Source organism: Marmota flaviventris, chromosome 6 (genome assembly GCF_047511675.1).
Source record: "Marmota flaviventris isolate mMarFla1 chromosome 6, mMarFla1.hap1, whole genome shotgun sequence".
Classification (NCBI taxonomy): domain Eukaryota; kingdom Metazoa; phylum Chordata; class Mammalia; order Rodentia; family Sciuridae; genus Marmota; species Marmota flaviventris.
Window position 1 is genome coordinate 83461780 of NC_092503.1, and position 16475 is coordinate 83478254.

The 16475-nt window shown below is 37.4% G+C and overlaps 1 protein-coding gene across 2 annotated transcripts in view; it reads left to right on the plus strand.

Annotated features, from left to right (window-relative positions):
• The window catches only part of Impg1 (interphotoreceptor matrix proteoglycan 1), a 144048-nt gene that overhangs the window by 101116 nt on the left and 26457 nt on the right, over positions 1 to 16475 (plus strand). For both annotated transcript variants that reach the window (XM_027928410.2, XM_027928411.2), the window contains 2 exons: positions 12270 to 12802; positions 15364 to 15583. In XM_027928410.2, coding sequence (XP_027784211.2) covers positions 12270 to 12802; positions 15364 to 15583 — 753 coding nt within the window. The remainder of the gene's footprint in view (positions 1 to 12269; positions 12803 to 15363; positions 15584 to 16475) is intronic.

A 16475-nucleotide genomic window follows, 5' to 3' on the forward strand; every position in this document is an offset into this window, starting at 1 on the left:
GTAATGTTTTGTGTATCTTAGTTGTCCCAAGTTCATATTTTATTTAATATTAATTTTTATTATTTTCTTGGGCACATGTGACACTATTAATAGAAGAATATGTTTTTTGCTTTGCAAATTAGAACTGAAAAAACACAAGCTATCCAAAATTGAATGATCTTAAAAAGCTACATTACTTGCCAGGTGCAGTGGTGCACGCCTGTAATCCCTGTGACTAGGGAGGCTAAGGCAGGAGGATTACAAGTCTGAGGGCAACCTCAGCAACTAAGTGAGAACCCCTGTCTCAAAAAAAAAAAAAAAAAAAAAAAGCTACATTTCTACATGTCAAATCCATATCACAGTTATTTCATTTGTCCCTAAATGTTCATTTCTTCAAATAAAACAACCATAAGTTTTATGAAGGCCACCAACAAGCCAGGGAAACATATAGATAGGCTCTTTTCTCCAAATGTGTACTCACAATTTCCTTATACAGAAGCTAATTTTAAACTGAAAGCAAGTAGATATCATGTTTTCTCTTTTTTTTCAAAATGAAGACAGAAAGCAATAAACTATGATGTAGCTCTGAGTTCTGTAGTTTTATAAGGTAGTGTTTAAGATTTTACAGATTCAGCATTTCTGTTCAGTGAGAGAAAAATATAAAAAAAACTCGACTAGGTTGATTCTATCTTTGATCAATGGTTTGAAAAGAGGATACTGTATGTTTAAAAAAAAAAAGTAGATATGTGTGTTTCATTCTAATGGGAACCACTGGTCAAGGAGATACCCTGCCTGTAGCCCTGGGCTGCCTCTCTTAATCACCTATTTCCATCACTTAGAAAAGACATAATTAGACTGATACTTCAAGTATTCTAATAATCCACATCAGGTAGCAAGTGCAGAGTATATAATAAGTAGGGAGTTCATAAAATGGCTTGTGGTAAAAGAAGAATTTTTTAAAATATTTTTTTAGTTGCAGATGGACACAATACCTTTATTTTAGTTTATTTATTTATTTATTTGTATGTGGTGCTGAGGATCGAACCCAGTGCCTCACATATGCTAGGCAAGTGCTCCACCACAGACCCATAACCCCAGCCCCAAAGAAAATTTTTTTAAATACTCCATGCATAGTGCCTAAAACAGAACAGGTACCAAATAAATATTTGTTCCTTCCCATCCCATCCTCAATATGACCTCGCAAGATTGTGAGTGTATTTTCAAACCATAACCACACAGAACATCTAACTAAACAATCCAGTCCCCCAGGGGGTTAGGAATTAAATTTCTTCCTTGTTTCAGTTTTACTCTAGATATTACTTGAATGTTATTAATAATCACAAGAAAATGGTTATAAAATATTTTCTTTTTGCAATTGGTTCTACTCAAAACCTTTACTTACTATGCAGATACATTTAATATTTCATTTTTATCCTAAATAACAAAAGAAGTATTTCTTTATTGACAAATAAAAATTGTATATATCTGTCATATACAACATGATGTTTTGACATATGTATGTATTTTGGAATAGCTCAATCAAGCTAATTAATATATATGTTATTTACTTACTATTTCCATGGTGAGAGCACTTAAAAAAATCCACTCTCTTGGGGAATTTAAAAAATGTAATACATCACCTTTAACTATAGTCACCATGTTGTACAATTCATCTCCTGAACTTATTCCTCTCATTTAACTGAAATATTGTGTCCTTTGACAAACAACTCCCCAAACCTACACACCCCAGGCCCTTGGTAACTACCATTCTTCTCTCTCTCTCTCTCTCTCTCTCTCTCTCTCTCAGTTCAACAATTTACACTCCATATACATGTGAGATCATAAGGTATTTGTCTTCTGTGTCTGGCTTATTTCACTTCATGTAATACAATACACTCTCAGGTTCATCCATGTTGCTACAAATGACAGGATTTCCTCTTTAAGGCTGAATAGCATTTCATTGCATGTATGCACCACATTTTCTTTATCCATCCACCCATTAATGGACACTTAGGTTGTTTCCATAGCTTAGCTGTTGTAAATAATGCTGCAAAAAACATGGGAGTTGAACTTAAACAAAAATCTAAAAATAACATCATAGGTTGAATTATGAAATAATAGACTTTTTCAAAATAGTAATTACCATTATATTCAAAACAAGTGATTCACCCTAGTTATAAATAACTATAAAATGTTAAATAGTGGAGAATAATTTTTTAAAAAGAAATAAGATAATGATGCTAAAATTTTTCCTATTTGGATATGACTGATATTCATCATCCAATATATCCATCAATCTAAAAATATAGGCATATTAAACATTTTGGATGGGAAGAGGACAAATAGAAGTACCCTTACAAAAAATGTACTTTTTCTATATTGCAATTCTAATAAGATTTATTGCATTTAATTTTACTTGACTATAACAAAAAAAAAAAACCTGAAATAACACTAAAGAAATTTCTAAATTTCAGATAAATATTTACTTACTTCATGAGTTATTTATTCTTAAAAACTCCCCAAAGGTTAAGAAGAAAGTATTGCCACCTCAGTGAGTCCTTTAGTTCATGCCAGATAGAAATCAAATGCTTTCTTGTTGTCTTAAACAATGGATGTACTTGGGGAACCATCTCTTCTCATTCACCTAAAGCCTAGAGCCTGCAGTCACCAACTTCAACCTCAACCCTAGACTCCTGCCTCAAAAGAGAACCCTGAAGCACTTGGAGGCATTATCCTTTATGCTAGACATGTCAACATTAAGCAGAATATTATTGTAATGCTGTAAAAGATAAAGTGACAATCTCCCCATCCACACTCCCCACACCCTAGGCTTTAGTGAATAGAGCGTTATTTTACCACTGACAAGGTTTATAAATTGAAAATTGGTTCTACAATCACAACTCCCACAGCTTCTTGGATAGATTTTCATAAGTAAGTGGATTTAGGACTTCAAACCTTCTATCACAGCTCCATTCCTTAGTTCTCTGACTATCCTTTGGTTGGTTAGAATATATGATCAGGCAGTTGTTTCAAGAAGGGTTTGGGGATGCCATAGCTCCTGAGAACTGAACTACTTACTTCCATACCTTTCAAATGTGAAGGATAGCTAGATGGATATAAAATTCCTTAGTCACTCTTTTCTTCACTTATAGATTTGCTCCGTTGTCTTTAGCTATGTGATCATCTGACTCCACCATGATTTCTTTGCTTTTTTTTGGGGGGGGGGTGGGGGGCTCATTTCTATGTAGCTTCCTTTTTCTGACTACATACCCAAATAAACATCCTTGAGCTTTGCTTTATTTCAATTCTTGAGATTCAGTACTTTTCTTTCTTGATGCATGTCTTAGTCCATTTGCTACAGAGCTAGGGCCTTCTGAGAAACTGAGGCAGTGCAAAGATCCGCCCTTCAAACCCAATTCTTGCAATCAAGTTAGAAAGATTTCAGTCATGTTGCTCAGAGTAACAAAAATGAGTTTATTGAAGGGATAGGAAAAGGGAAAGGGTCCACTCCTCATAGTCAGCACCATCTCTCTGTGTCCGCATAACTCTCAAGAGACATAGATAGTAGGTCCTGTCAGGAAAGGGACAAGGTACCTCTCCTGCACTCTAATTTTGGGAGGATCCCAGAGAACTTTCCAGAGAGTCCTTCCCAGGTCCACCTCTTGACTTTTGACTGATAGCAAGATGACATGAGAGTTTTAAGTCCCGACTGCCATAGCAACTCTAAGTCACCTTGGCTCATGCTGACCAGTTCTTACACATGTTATGGTTAGGAGGAAAATTCCTTATATCCATAGTTTCTGGATATGGTCGCAAAAAAACTCCCCTTTCTGGGTAACTTGGGTTCCTCTTATCAACATTATTTTGGGCCTGCAATTAACAGGTAGTTTGCTAAAGAATGTGACGTGTCCTGACAATTTAGGCCAGGCAGGACTATAGGTAAATTGCTTTTGGAAAAGAAAGCATGTGGGGGTCAGCACAATGGGCCCATTTTATAGAATTATTCTCTTAACCTCATGTTCCTACCATCCTCACCTGGCTGTCTCCTAACACATTCAGGCTGCTATAACAAAATACCTTACACTGGGAAACTTATATACAACAGAAATTTATTTCCCACAGTTCTGGAGGTTGAGAGTTCAAGATAAAGGTGCCAACAGTTTCAGTGTTGGATGAGGGTCCATTCCTCATAGTCAACACCATCTCTCTGTGTCCTCATATGATGAAAGGGCTAGCTAGCTCTCTGAAGTCACTTTTATAAGAACATTAATCCCAAGCAGCAGGGCTAGTCACCTCCCAAAGGTCTCAAACAGATAACCACCATCTTGAGGGTTAGAATTTCAACAAATGAAGGCTGGGGATGTAGCTCAGTAGTAGAGCATTTGCCTAGCATATGCAAAGTCCTCAGTCATTCCCCAGTACCACTAAAAAATAAACAAACAAACAAAACCAGGATTTCAACGTATGAATTTGGGGTAGATACAAACATTCAGACCATAGCAAGGGATATGGACTAGTTTCATTTGAGTCATTTCCTGATATCATTTGGACCTCTAAATTCAAGTTGTCTTAATATATTCCGAAATTTTTTTCTTCTTCTTTCAAGGCATTGAGGAATTTTTCTGTTGTTTTTTATTCAGGAACACAAATTATACAGGTGCTGGTTCTCATTTGTCATTCTTCTGTATTTATGATCTCATCTATGTTAACTTTCTTACCTTTGTCTTTTCAGATAATTTTTAATGAGTTCCTGCCAGCTTGTCAGTATTAGCCTGGATTTCTTCAATCATATTTATTTCATACTTTTGCTAATTTTAATAAATAGGTCATTATTTAAAAAACCAAATAGACATTCATCTCCAGGAAGACAGGATTAATGCACTTTTTTTTCCTATTCCTCCTGCTAAGTTCAACTAAATACCCTGAACATTGTGTACAAAACAAACTTGAGAAGACTCTGGAACATAGTGAAAGAAGGTACCCCAGCCAGGGTCCTTAGGACCACAGGAATGACATGAGAGCAAGCTTCCTGAATTTTATTTTTGACTCATGTATCCTAGACTGAGAAGGTACTTGAAGAAATAAGGGCTCCGCAAAAGTCACTGTTAAGAAGATTAAAAAAAAAAAAAAAACCAGACTGAGAAAAAAATACTTGTAAACCACAAGATGACAAAGAATGAGTAGCTGGAATAAATAACTCTAAACTTAGCAGTTAAAAAAATGTCCAATTAGAAAATTAACAAAAAAACAAGAAGGCACATTTTGCCAAATAGGATGTACAGATGGCATATAAGCACATGAAAAGACATGCAGCATCATTATTTATCAATGAAATGCAAATTTAAACCACAATGCAATATCACTATGTGCCTATCAGAATTACTAAAATTAAAAAAAAAAAAATGGTGATGCCACCAAATAATGGAGAATACACAGAAATTGTATCATTAACACATTGCTGGTGGAAATGTAAGTGGACCAGACTCTGTAGAATAGTTTGCCAGTGTCTCCAAGAATTAAATACTCAACTACCATGCCAGCTATTTGATTTTTGGACATTTGCGGTAGACAAAGAAAACTTGTGTTCACATAAAAACCTGTACACGAATGTTCACAGCAGCTATATTCATAACAGCCCCAAAAAACAATTCAGATGTCCTTCAGTGGGTAAGTGGTTAAACCATCTGTGGTTCATTCTTATCATGTAATACTACGCAGAAATAAAAAGAAACAAATTATTGATACACATAACAATTTGGATGGCTCTCCAGAGGGTTGTTCCCAGGAAGAAAAGCCAATTTCAAAAAGTAGCATACTGTATTATACCATGTATACAACATTTTTGAAATAACAAAATTATATAAATGGAAACCCAATTAGCAGTTGTCAGATTTTAAGGAGGGATAGGATGGAAGAGAAGTGGGAGTGACTGCAAAACAGCAACATGGTGGAAATGTTCTGGCTAGATGATCAGTATCAACAGCCTAACTGATATGATACTATAGTTTTGCAAGATATTATCATTAGGGGAAATTAGATAAAGGGGTACACAGTATCTCATATATTACATTTTCCTTGGGATAAAATTCACATAACATAAAATTCACCATTTTAGTCAGCCTTAAAGCAGACAAGTCAGTGATTTTTAGTATATTCACAATGTTGTACAAATCTTACCTCTAATCAATTCCAGAAATCTTCCATTGCCCCAGAAAGAAAGCTATAACCACAAAGCAGCCACCCCACCATTAGTCTTCACTATGTTACAGGGCCGGGGACTTCTGGGAAATTGAGGTAGCATGAAGGCCCCCCTTCAAACCCTGATTTTTATGACTAAGAAAGATTTCAGACAAGCTGCTCAGAGTAATAGGCACAGTTTATTAGAAGGGATAGGGAAGGGGAAAAGGACACACTGGTGGGAGAGAATGCATCTTCTCAGAAGAAGGACTGTGCCCCTCTCCTACCTTCCACTTTTATTAGGATCCCAGGGAAATTTACAAAGAATCCTGTCGAGGTCCACCTCTTGACTTTTGACTAACAGCAGGATGACATCAGACTTTCAAATCTCCACTGCAATAACTCTAGGTCACCTTGGCCCATGCTGACCAGTTCTAATTGGAATCGGTTCTTTTAGATTTTATGGTTATGGGAGATCATCTTTATCTCCTGGAGACTGTCTGATTTGTGTCAGGGTCTATGTCAGGGTCACAAAAGTTCCCCGCTGAAGGGCCTGCATTTCTTTTGCAGATAACAGGTAGTTTGCTGAGGAGTGTAACATAGCCTATGGACTTTATCCAGGCAAGGCTGCACATATATTGCTTCTTAATAATGAAAGCATGTGGGGGTCAGCACAGTGGACCAACCATTTTATAGAATTATACCCTTAACCTCATGTTCCCACAGCTCAGGTCTGTCCCCTATCAGAAGGACTGCTGTTGCAGAAGCCCAATTTTTAAAAAGAGAAAAGTGTAGGTCCTTCTCAGATCGTGGCCTTCTTCCCGGGAATGTGTCAGAGCCTGGGAGAGCACTTCATCCCTAAAGCACCTCATTGTCCAGACTATCCTAGAGCCTTTTGGTTAGTCTGTTGTTTGCCCCACCTAGCATCCATCATCCATTGCCTCACACTGTGGCTCTTAGCACCTTTACCTGTGTGTCTTTAAGAGACCTCCCAAGTAACCACTTTAGCCCAGGATCCTCCTAGTTAGGAGAGATACAAGCAAGCATTTTTGAGTTTTTCTTCCAGGGAGTCAGTCAAGAGACAGATCAAAACAAATAATTGGAAAACAAATAATTCTTTGTTAATAAGGTCTATTCTTCTCTTTAAGAGAATGAGGCCTGTTATTTTCTAGGCTGCCATTGAACTAAGGACTGGGGGCTACCAATAGGGAAAGTCAAAAATGCCACAGAGTTCACTGTACTTCTCAAGATTCAGACTGTTTTTCTTAGTTAAGCATTCCCTGATTGTTCTACATATTTTATTAGCTTCCAGAGCATTAAAACATCAATTCTGACACTCTCTACCAGTTTAATGTTGTTTTTGTGGAAAGATAGACTTCTGGAGTTTCTTCCTGGGCTGTTTTCACTGATGCCTCCCCCTCTTCTTTCTTGGAACCACATTTGAATCTACAGTCATCTCAAAACAAAAAGACTAATTTCTTTAAAAGTCAAATCATAGTAAAGTGTTCTGACAAGGCTTTTGCCATCCTGTACCTCCCCATTCTGCAGTCCTTGTCACCAAAAGCAGTCCCTCTTCCTCATATTTTTAAAAAATATCAGTTTTGTATATCAATAAATGATATATTCTATTATCGTAGGTAAGCATTTAAGTTTCTTTCCATACCATCCCCTTGGCTTCCCCACCAATTCTCCCAATATAATAGTATTACAACTGTAATTAAATTGGTATTTAGGGTGCAGATTATATATTCACAGATGATCATTTGCTCTGTGGCTCATTTCTGTTTTCTTGAAGTTAATGTGTTTTTTTTTTCCTTTGCTTAGTTTTCTTTTGTATTTTCAAATTCTTCCCAAACTTTCTACTGCCATTTCCATTGTATCTTTCCACATCAGGTAACTTATTAATTCCAATTGATAAGTTGGAATTGATAAATTCCAGAGAGTCCTCTCTCTCCTCTCTGACCTGCTGCTCTCTCAGTCTTTGGGATAGCTGTCACCTGGATTTTTCCTTTAATGTCATTCTCAGACTTTCTTTGTCTTTGTCTTGGTTGGATTCCCTCATCCTATTTCTGGGTTTACTCATTTGTTCCTGTTCAAAAATCTGGTGCACAAGTTATTGATTGATTGATTGATTGTACAGGGGATTGAACCCAGGGGGACATAACCTCTGAGCCACATTCCCATTGCTGAGACTGGCCTTGAAGTTTTGACCTCCTGCCTCTCAGTCTCATGAGCCTCTGGGATCACAAGCACCCTGTGGAGCACAAGTTTTATTTGTCAACTATAACTTAATAAAGCTGAAAATTTATTTTTTAATTGGTACAATGTGAGTGGACTTAAGGATACAGGCATTTTTACCTTCTAGTCTCCTCAGACAAATTTCAATCATAACTGGTTGCCTTTTACATCTGGGATGCCAGTCTTCCTGACAGATTCTTACATCCTAAATGTTCCTGGCAGAAATTTTTGAGACTATGTGTTTGAAAATGTCTTTGGCCACCATGACACTTGACTGACAGCATAGAATTCCATTATGGTCATACTTTCCTCTAGCTAGCTGTCCCTTGAACATGACAGGCAGTTTTCTTCCTTTGCCATTCTCGTTTGCAATTGCTGCCTAACTAACTTCTTTACCAACCTCAGGTCTGTGCTCAAATATTACAATCTCAGTGACTACCCTCTATAAAATCACAAGCCCTGGCACTTCCATCTCCTTTCCTGCTTTTATTTCCATAGCACCTATCACCATCTGGCATGCTATGTATTTTCCTTTGCCTTTTTTTTTTTTTCTCCTGTCTTTCTTCGCTAAACAGTAAGCTCACTGGGGCCAGAAACTTTATTGTGTTCACTCATGTATCCCAGCACCTGTATATAGTAGGCTATCCATATCTATTCATTGAACAGACTAATAATAAACACTTCTTTTCTATTTTCTATAATGTGCTAAAAAAGGACTATAACTTATAATTATCATATATAACATATATTTGCTATGATAAATAAAAATGAATTTGTTTGATATAAAATTAACTTACTGGACATACCACTTGAAGATCTAAAAGAGATCAGATTTGTTTTTAACATGAAATAGGCAAGCACTTGATGGTTATGATTCACTGTGCATATGTGACCCTTTCTAGCAGCATTTAAAGTATCCTTGGTTCTGAGCTTCTACCTCATACGCTGCTCACCTTTTACTTGTCTTCTGGCCACTAGGACTTCAGGAACTCCCAAGCACTCTGTGCTAGGCCCATCTTCTGTTGCTGGCTTCTCTCACTTTGAGCTTCAGTTCACCTACTTTGGGTTGGATCATTTCACCTGTGGTCTTGGCTTTGGACAGACCTTCTGCCTAGAAAGTGACCAAAATAGCCATTTCTTCTATGTCCAGTAGCCAGGTTTATCACTGGTGCCCCCACCATGCACACATACAAAATCCACCCTTCACACCTTACAGGAACCCCACACACTCCAGCATAATAGTTATTTTTATTTTATTTTTTATCTTTAATATTTCATGAGACAAATGGCACTGGCTTTTAGTAATTGACTTTCCCATTATAATGTTTAAAACTTAATGTTGGAGGGCTGGGGTCGTGGCTCAGTGGTAGAGCACTCACCTAGAGTGTGTGAGGCACTAGGTTCGATTCTCAGCACCACATATAAATAAATTAATTAAATAAAGGTGCATTGACAACTAAAAATTATTTTTAAAAAAACAATGTTGAAAAAACCTGTATACTGTCATGTCTCATTTTTACATAAGAACCAAATAAAAACATTTTTAAAATACACTTGTAATACACCACTTAAGTGGTGGTACAGTCTGAATAACTTTTTTCCCCCAAAAAATTGCCTATTGCCTTAATAGGTTTAATCTTGAGCCAAAAGAGAATTGGAGTCTTTTAAAAACACATTTAAATGGGGCTGCTAGATCCAGCAAAATAAAATACAAGATATCCAGTCAAAAATGAATTTCATATAAACAAAAAAATAATTTTAACAGATCTGTGTTTCAACACATTATATTTTATATTTTATCAAGCAACCCTACATTTAAATAGCCAACTGTTGCATCCATGAAATCATTTGGTTAGGTTTGTAGTGAATGTAAAGGATTAATATTAAGATGCCACAAAGGGAGATGGTTAGAAATTCACTGACTGATGACATGATGCAGCAGCCTATTTTAAGCTGGTTAAAGTCTGTAGAGTGCGAAAGGTGTGAGTAATGAGATGCTGACCCAAGAGCAGAATGAAGACATTCATCATTGTGCTTCTTGCCTCAGATTTCTCGACCCTTATCATCTGCAGGGGCCCAGAGATCACATCCTAGGAACACAGATTCAAATGCATTTCCCATGTTGCAAAGAAACCAAATCAAACCATAGATAGCACTGGAAGCCTTTCAGTCGACTCATCCCAGATTTTTCTGTTACTATCTTAGCTTAGATTATCATAAGAAAATACCATGTTCTGGGTAGATTAAATAAATTTATTTTTCACTGTTCTGGTGTTCAGGAAGTCCAAGATGGAGATGCTGGCAGATCTGGTTCCTGATGAGAGTTCTGGTTTGCAGATGGATGCCTTCTTGCTATATCCTCAAATGGCAGGAAGAGAGATTATCTCTCTCACATCTTTTCTTATAAAGTCATTAAGCCCAATCCCATTCATGAGGATTTCACTATCATGACCTCATTTTCTCCCAAAGGCCCCATTTCCATGTACCATCATATTGGGGATTACAGCTTCACCATATGAATCTGAAGGGACACAAACTTTCAGTCCACAGCAACGGAAATTTGAATAAACCCTAGGTGTATATACACAGAGATCTTGGCTGCTAGGAAATATTATTTCTGACATTTGAGTAAATTATTGGTAGATACAACTAGGCACCCTCCACAGTCAAGAGAAAAGAGGGTGCTTCTCTGAAATCGGGGCATAACTCACCAATAGCCAGGTTTCATTTTAAGAAAGTAATAAAACTAACATGATTTTACCTTTCAGAGCTGTTTATCACTCAGAGTTTCAGTTTTGGTGATTGCACTGTAGTAAATTAGCTGACTGTGAGTCCAAAGATTCTATCTTCATCCAGACAGTCCATTCATCATACTTAGCATTTGGATTTCAGCAGAGCTTTCCCACATATTTGCCAAAATGCCACTGAAGTAATCATAGAAAGCTTCATGTTTTGTGCATCTAATACTTAAATATCATCAGTGGCTTTGGATTTAGGTTTATTGGACTATTTTAATAATGCATCTTTTATCAAAAGTTTAATATGGCCACTTTCTTAGTTAATAAGTACTTTTTAAATTTTGATTTCATACCAAAAATGGAGTGAACTTTAGTAATTTAATGTATACTTGACCCAAGAATGCTATACAAAGTGGTGGTAGAAATTATCAGGGCTTGATAATGTAAAAGTGGCAAAGGCTTTAAATATTATCAAATATTTATCAAGTTTTATGGTCACTATAAGATTCAAATTATATATGTCACTCACATCTTTATACTCTCAATACAAGTGTTGCAAATTGGCAAGCTATTCAATTAGGTTATTCAGTTTTAGGAAAGAATAATTCAATTTTAAGTGGTAAAAGTACCAAACTGTGATGATTAAATCCAAAAAATTCAGTTACATAAAATGCATTATTGGAAGATGAATAAAATTTCTAGGCCAAAACTGTAAAGCTAGTTATCTAGAAGTTCCAAATGAGGTGATGTTATTTGAATGCCATCTGTGGTTTGGGATCTAAATATATTCCAGTGGCAAATTAGTCAGTTTGTATTACCTGATCCTCGTGGGCACTATCGGACCAGGCACAAATTCCAGAAATTTCAGTTAACTGGTATGTTTTTAGTCTCATATATCTAGATGACTGGGCCCAAATAAAATGAATAGAAGGACCCACCCTTTGTCTTCCTAGGTTGGATACAGCACTGCCTGCCCTTCCTAACCAATCTCTCTCTTTTTAAAGTATGACTATTAAAATGATCAATGAAAATATCATATCTTATTTTATTAATTAAGCCTTACTTTTTTTTTTCATCTTCTCCTCTTTGGAAAATACTTGGACATAATGGAATTGGTCTCAGGAGATTCCTCCACAGACAGTTCTTGGTCTCCACCTGAAATGGCCTCTGCCTCCCTGTCAGAAACACCACCTTTCTTTACGGCATCAAGCATCTTCTCTCTGACTGATCCAAGCACCACAGACATAACGTCTATTGACCAGACAGTACTAGGTCCAGGGCTCACTCTCCCCACCAGTGATTATTCTACCATCAGCCAGTTAGCTTTGGAAATTTCACATTCATCTGCATCTTCACATGGCAGCAGGTTCAGTACAAGCAGCGAAGATGTGATCAGAGACCTAGAAGAAATTGATGTGTCCGACAATTTTGTATCATCAGAGATACCAGGACTGAGTGGATATGTTTCTACCCCAGATCATCTCTTGGAGAGCACCACTCCTGATCCTGCTTTACAATATATCACCACTAGCTCCATGACCTTTGCCACCAAAGGCCAAGAGCTGGTAGTATTCTTCAGTCTGCGTGTTGCTAACATGCCTTTCTCCAATAACCTGTTCAACAAGAGCTCTGTGGAGTACCAAGCTCTGGAGCAGCAGTTCACACAGCTGGTGAGTGGACACTGCTTATTTTTCTCAGCCCTCTGTGTCTCTTCTTTCCTTTTTTGGTTGTTTTTTTAACTTTACAGGAAAATCATTGGCTATATTGAGAAATGCAGGTTAGGAGAGAGGCCTGGGAAACAGCTGCTGCTGAAGGCATTCAGCTGGAGTTTTGAGATAGGTTTGTGTTGATTGGGGGAGTGAGTGCAAGGATGGACACTCAGGGAAGACACAGCCACCCAACTTCATGGAAACAAATTTACCTTTAAAATCTCCTCTTTGTAGTTCTTCCTAAATTATTTTATTCAGGAATAATTCTCAAGTACTAAACTTGGAATCTAAAAATAGTATGGGTAAACTTTTCCTGATTTGCAGTCTCTGATGGAAGAATAGAAAGCTATGCTGGTCCAGCACAGATGACCAGAGAGTTCAGGTAGATGGGTTCCTCTTTTTAGGTCCCTTAAGTTCTTGTAAACTTAAAAAGTGACTAAAGACGTATCATCCCTGACCCCTATCAAAGAAAGTGAGAAGATAATCATGATGACATATATCTTTGATAGTAAACACCTCCAAACTCACATTTATTTTATTTCTACAAGTAAAATAAGAAATGCTAAAGTAGGTAGTACCTCTACACAGTCAAGGCCAATTACAGTTATACAATTATACCACACAGATTGAAATTTTCTGACAATAATAGAGAAACTATGTGTATACTTCATATAAGTTAAATTATTGTACAAATGAAAATACACATAAAATCCAATTTCTCAGGTGAACATTTGCTTTAAAAAAAGATTGCTTGTGCCATTGCCCCTGCTCCCCGCCCCCCCCCCCCCACACACACACACACACTCATACACACCATGAGATGAATAGATACTGGGACAGTTTCAGGAAAAAGAGTCCCTGTGAACCTAGTCCAGATGTCTTACTAAGCTGCCATATGAAAAAATCAAGAATACAGTGACTTTTAAATTAGAGTCAAGGTTACTTCTCTTTCACTTGTCCCACTGGACAGCTGCTCTAAAACATCACCCACATTTCTTCATCTGTAGTTCTGCCAATGCCAGGAATGTTTCCTCATTTGCCTAGTCAGAGTTGGAGTGTGGGAATATCCCTGTTTCCAGAGGAGATTCCAGATGGCAGCTTATTGGAAGGCTGTGTTTCCAGTTGTACAACGGCTCAGGATTTAAGAAGCGGGAGTAATGACACATCCCTTTTTTCACTTGTGAGAAGGGGAAAGAGAGAGGGCTGAGGGAAAGCAATTTCTTCATCAGCAGGTGATACCAAAGTGGCCCACATCACTTCCTCTCAGATTCTGTCAGTAGGAACTAGGCACATGATCACACCTGGATGCAAGAGATGCTGAAAAATGTGATCTCTAATGAGCCAGCTTCTTTCCCATTAAGAGAAGAGAATTTGGACTTGGGAGAAGGGACAGCTAGCCATCTGCACACTACACGAAAACAGATGACTCCTAGTAAAGACCAAAGGAATGCTAACACATAAAGAATGAGTTCAAAGTAAGTAGGAGAAATCAAGCAGAGTGCATTGAAAAAAGTTGCAACCATATATAAAAGATTATTTTCTTTTTACAGTGAGGGAGGTACCACAATGTGGGTCAGGTTCAGAGCCAAAATTTTGATGGGACCGGGTAATTATCAGGTATGGGCCAAGCCTAGGAGAATGCAGTTTGCATCTTTGCACTCTCTAGATTCAGATGGAGGTATGCAGTTCATGAGTGAGGCTAGAGACAAGTTTGACTTCACAAAGTTTCAAATATTTCTGAAAAATGATTTCAAAGATGGCCATGACTCACAAGAGGCAAATGAGAGAACCTGAAGCACAATGCCCTGAGGCGTACTTTTGAGATTATTAAATTATAGTTTGTAAAGGGGTCCCCTAGGGCAACATTTTTTGTTCTCCCTCACAATTCAGATAAGGGGACTGAGGTTCTGCACAGTGGTTATGTGGCTTGATGAAGGTTACACAGCTAGGTACGGAACATTCCAGGACTGGCACCCACATTTCCTGGCTGCCAGTTCTCTACTAACTCCTCTCGTTACATTTGTTTTGGCCCTGAAACATATACTGCATAGACAGACACATTGATATTGAAGCTGTTGTTGATTTCAATAGGTCATTTCCAACTAGTTGCTTCCAAATTGCTGTCCCATTTATACAGGAGTAGGTCAGTTTGCTCCTTGGCTCAGTTTGGAACATGTTTTTAATTACTTTAATTACTTTTAATTACTTCTTGTTTTATTAAAAACCTGGCATGCAAGTTGATAACGTTGGCTTGGATTTTTTTTAAATCATCTGTTCTCACACTTCATTGTGAAGAAATCATTACCCATCCATCAAAATACAAAGAAAGATGGAAATATGAGACATCATTACTGCAGACAGGTCATTAAGTAGTGGTGTTCTGGCCTCACATTAAACAAAAATAAAAACAATAAAAAGCAATTGAAATATATGTTTCAGGTAATGAAAGGGAGCACAAATGGAATTAGCAGCAGCTGAACACTTGGAACATGGTTAAGAGTAAACCATCTTTTATTTTGCAGCTGGTTCCGTATCTGCAATCTAATCTTACAGGATTTAAGCAACTTGAAATACTTAGCTTCAGAAATGGGAGTGTGATCGTGAACAGCAAGGTGAGGTTTGCTAGGTCAGTGCCGTATAACCTCACCAAGGCCGTGCACGGGGTCCTGGAGGATTTTCGTTCCACTGCCGCCCATCAACTTGATTTGGAAATAGACAGCTATTCTCTCAACATTGAACCAGGTAAAAGAATCCAAAAGAGAAACTGATGGGGATTTTTTTGTTCATTTTGTTTTGTTTTGGTTTTGAGCATTCTGTTCAACTGTGAAACCACAAAAAATTAAATTTAAATCACACTTGATAAAACAGCCTTTCAGAAGCTACAGATCCCATTATCAGAAAGAGTCCTAAGACATGTAGGTTAAATTTTTCCACATCAGAAAGCAAAGAACAAATGTACCTCTTACTTCACAGAGAGCTTTAATTTCCTTTCCGAATAAAACTTTTGCTGTACTTCAGATTTTTTTTTTAATGTCGCCCACAGTCAAGCTAAGTTACATTCTGCTAGAAGTCAAAAGCACTTTCTTGGTGAACTGCAACAATCTGGGGGTTCCTACCTCAGAAACCTTCTAGTCACAGTGAGCTGTCAGAACAGCCTCTTCATAACATAATTCAGGAAGAAACTGAGACAGCATCCTGAAGAAAGAAAAATAATCAGATCAGAATTCAAACTTAGAGAAAGTCACTTCGCCATCACCAAAGAAAGGAGAAAATAATTCCCTTTCCCAGTTGTGCACCCTAGATCCGCCTCCATGTGTAGGAAAAAAACAAATAAGAGTTAGTAGAGAAGACAGTTCTTAAAGATAAGGGGGCTTAGCCACATAATGGGAAGCAAACCTCTGTTCCAGTGATTAAAGCAGAATATATGTACCAATATAACTTGCTGTGCCCAAATAGGAACTGTTTTCACCATTAGTTTCAGAATTCTGTTTTTTAAACAACTAAAGGAAGTTTTTGTAAATTCCCTGGAGGGCAAGAGGGGAGGGCTACAGACCTACTGCCAAAGCAACCTTCCAGTCAGGTTTGCAACAGTCTCTCTTAATTGGCTATGAATTAGTGAAGTGAATCTTTTAAC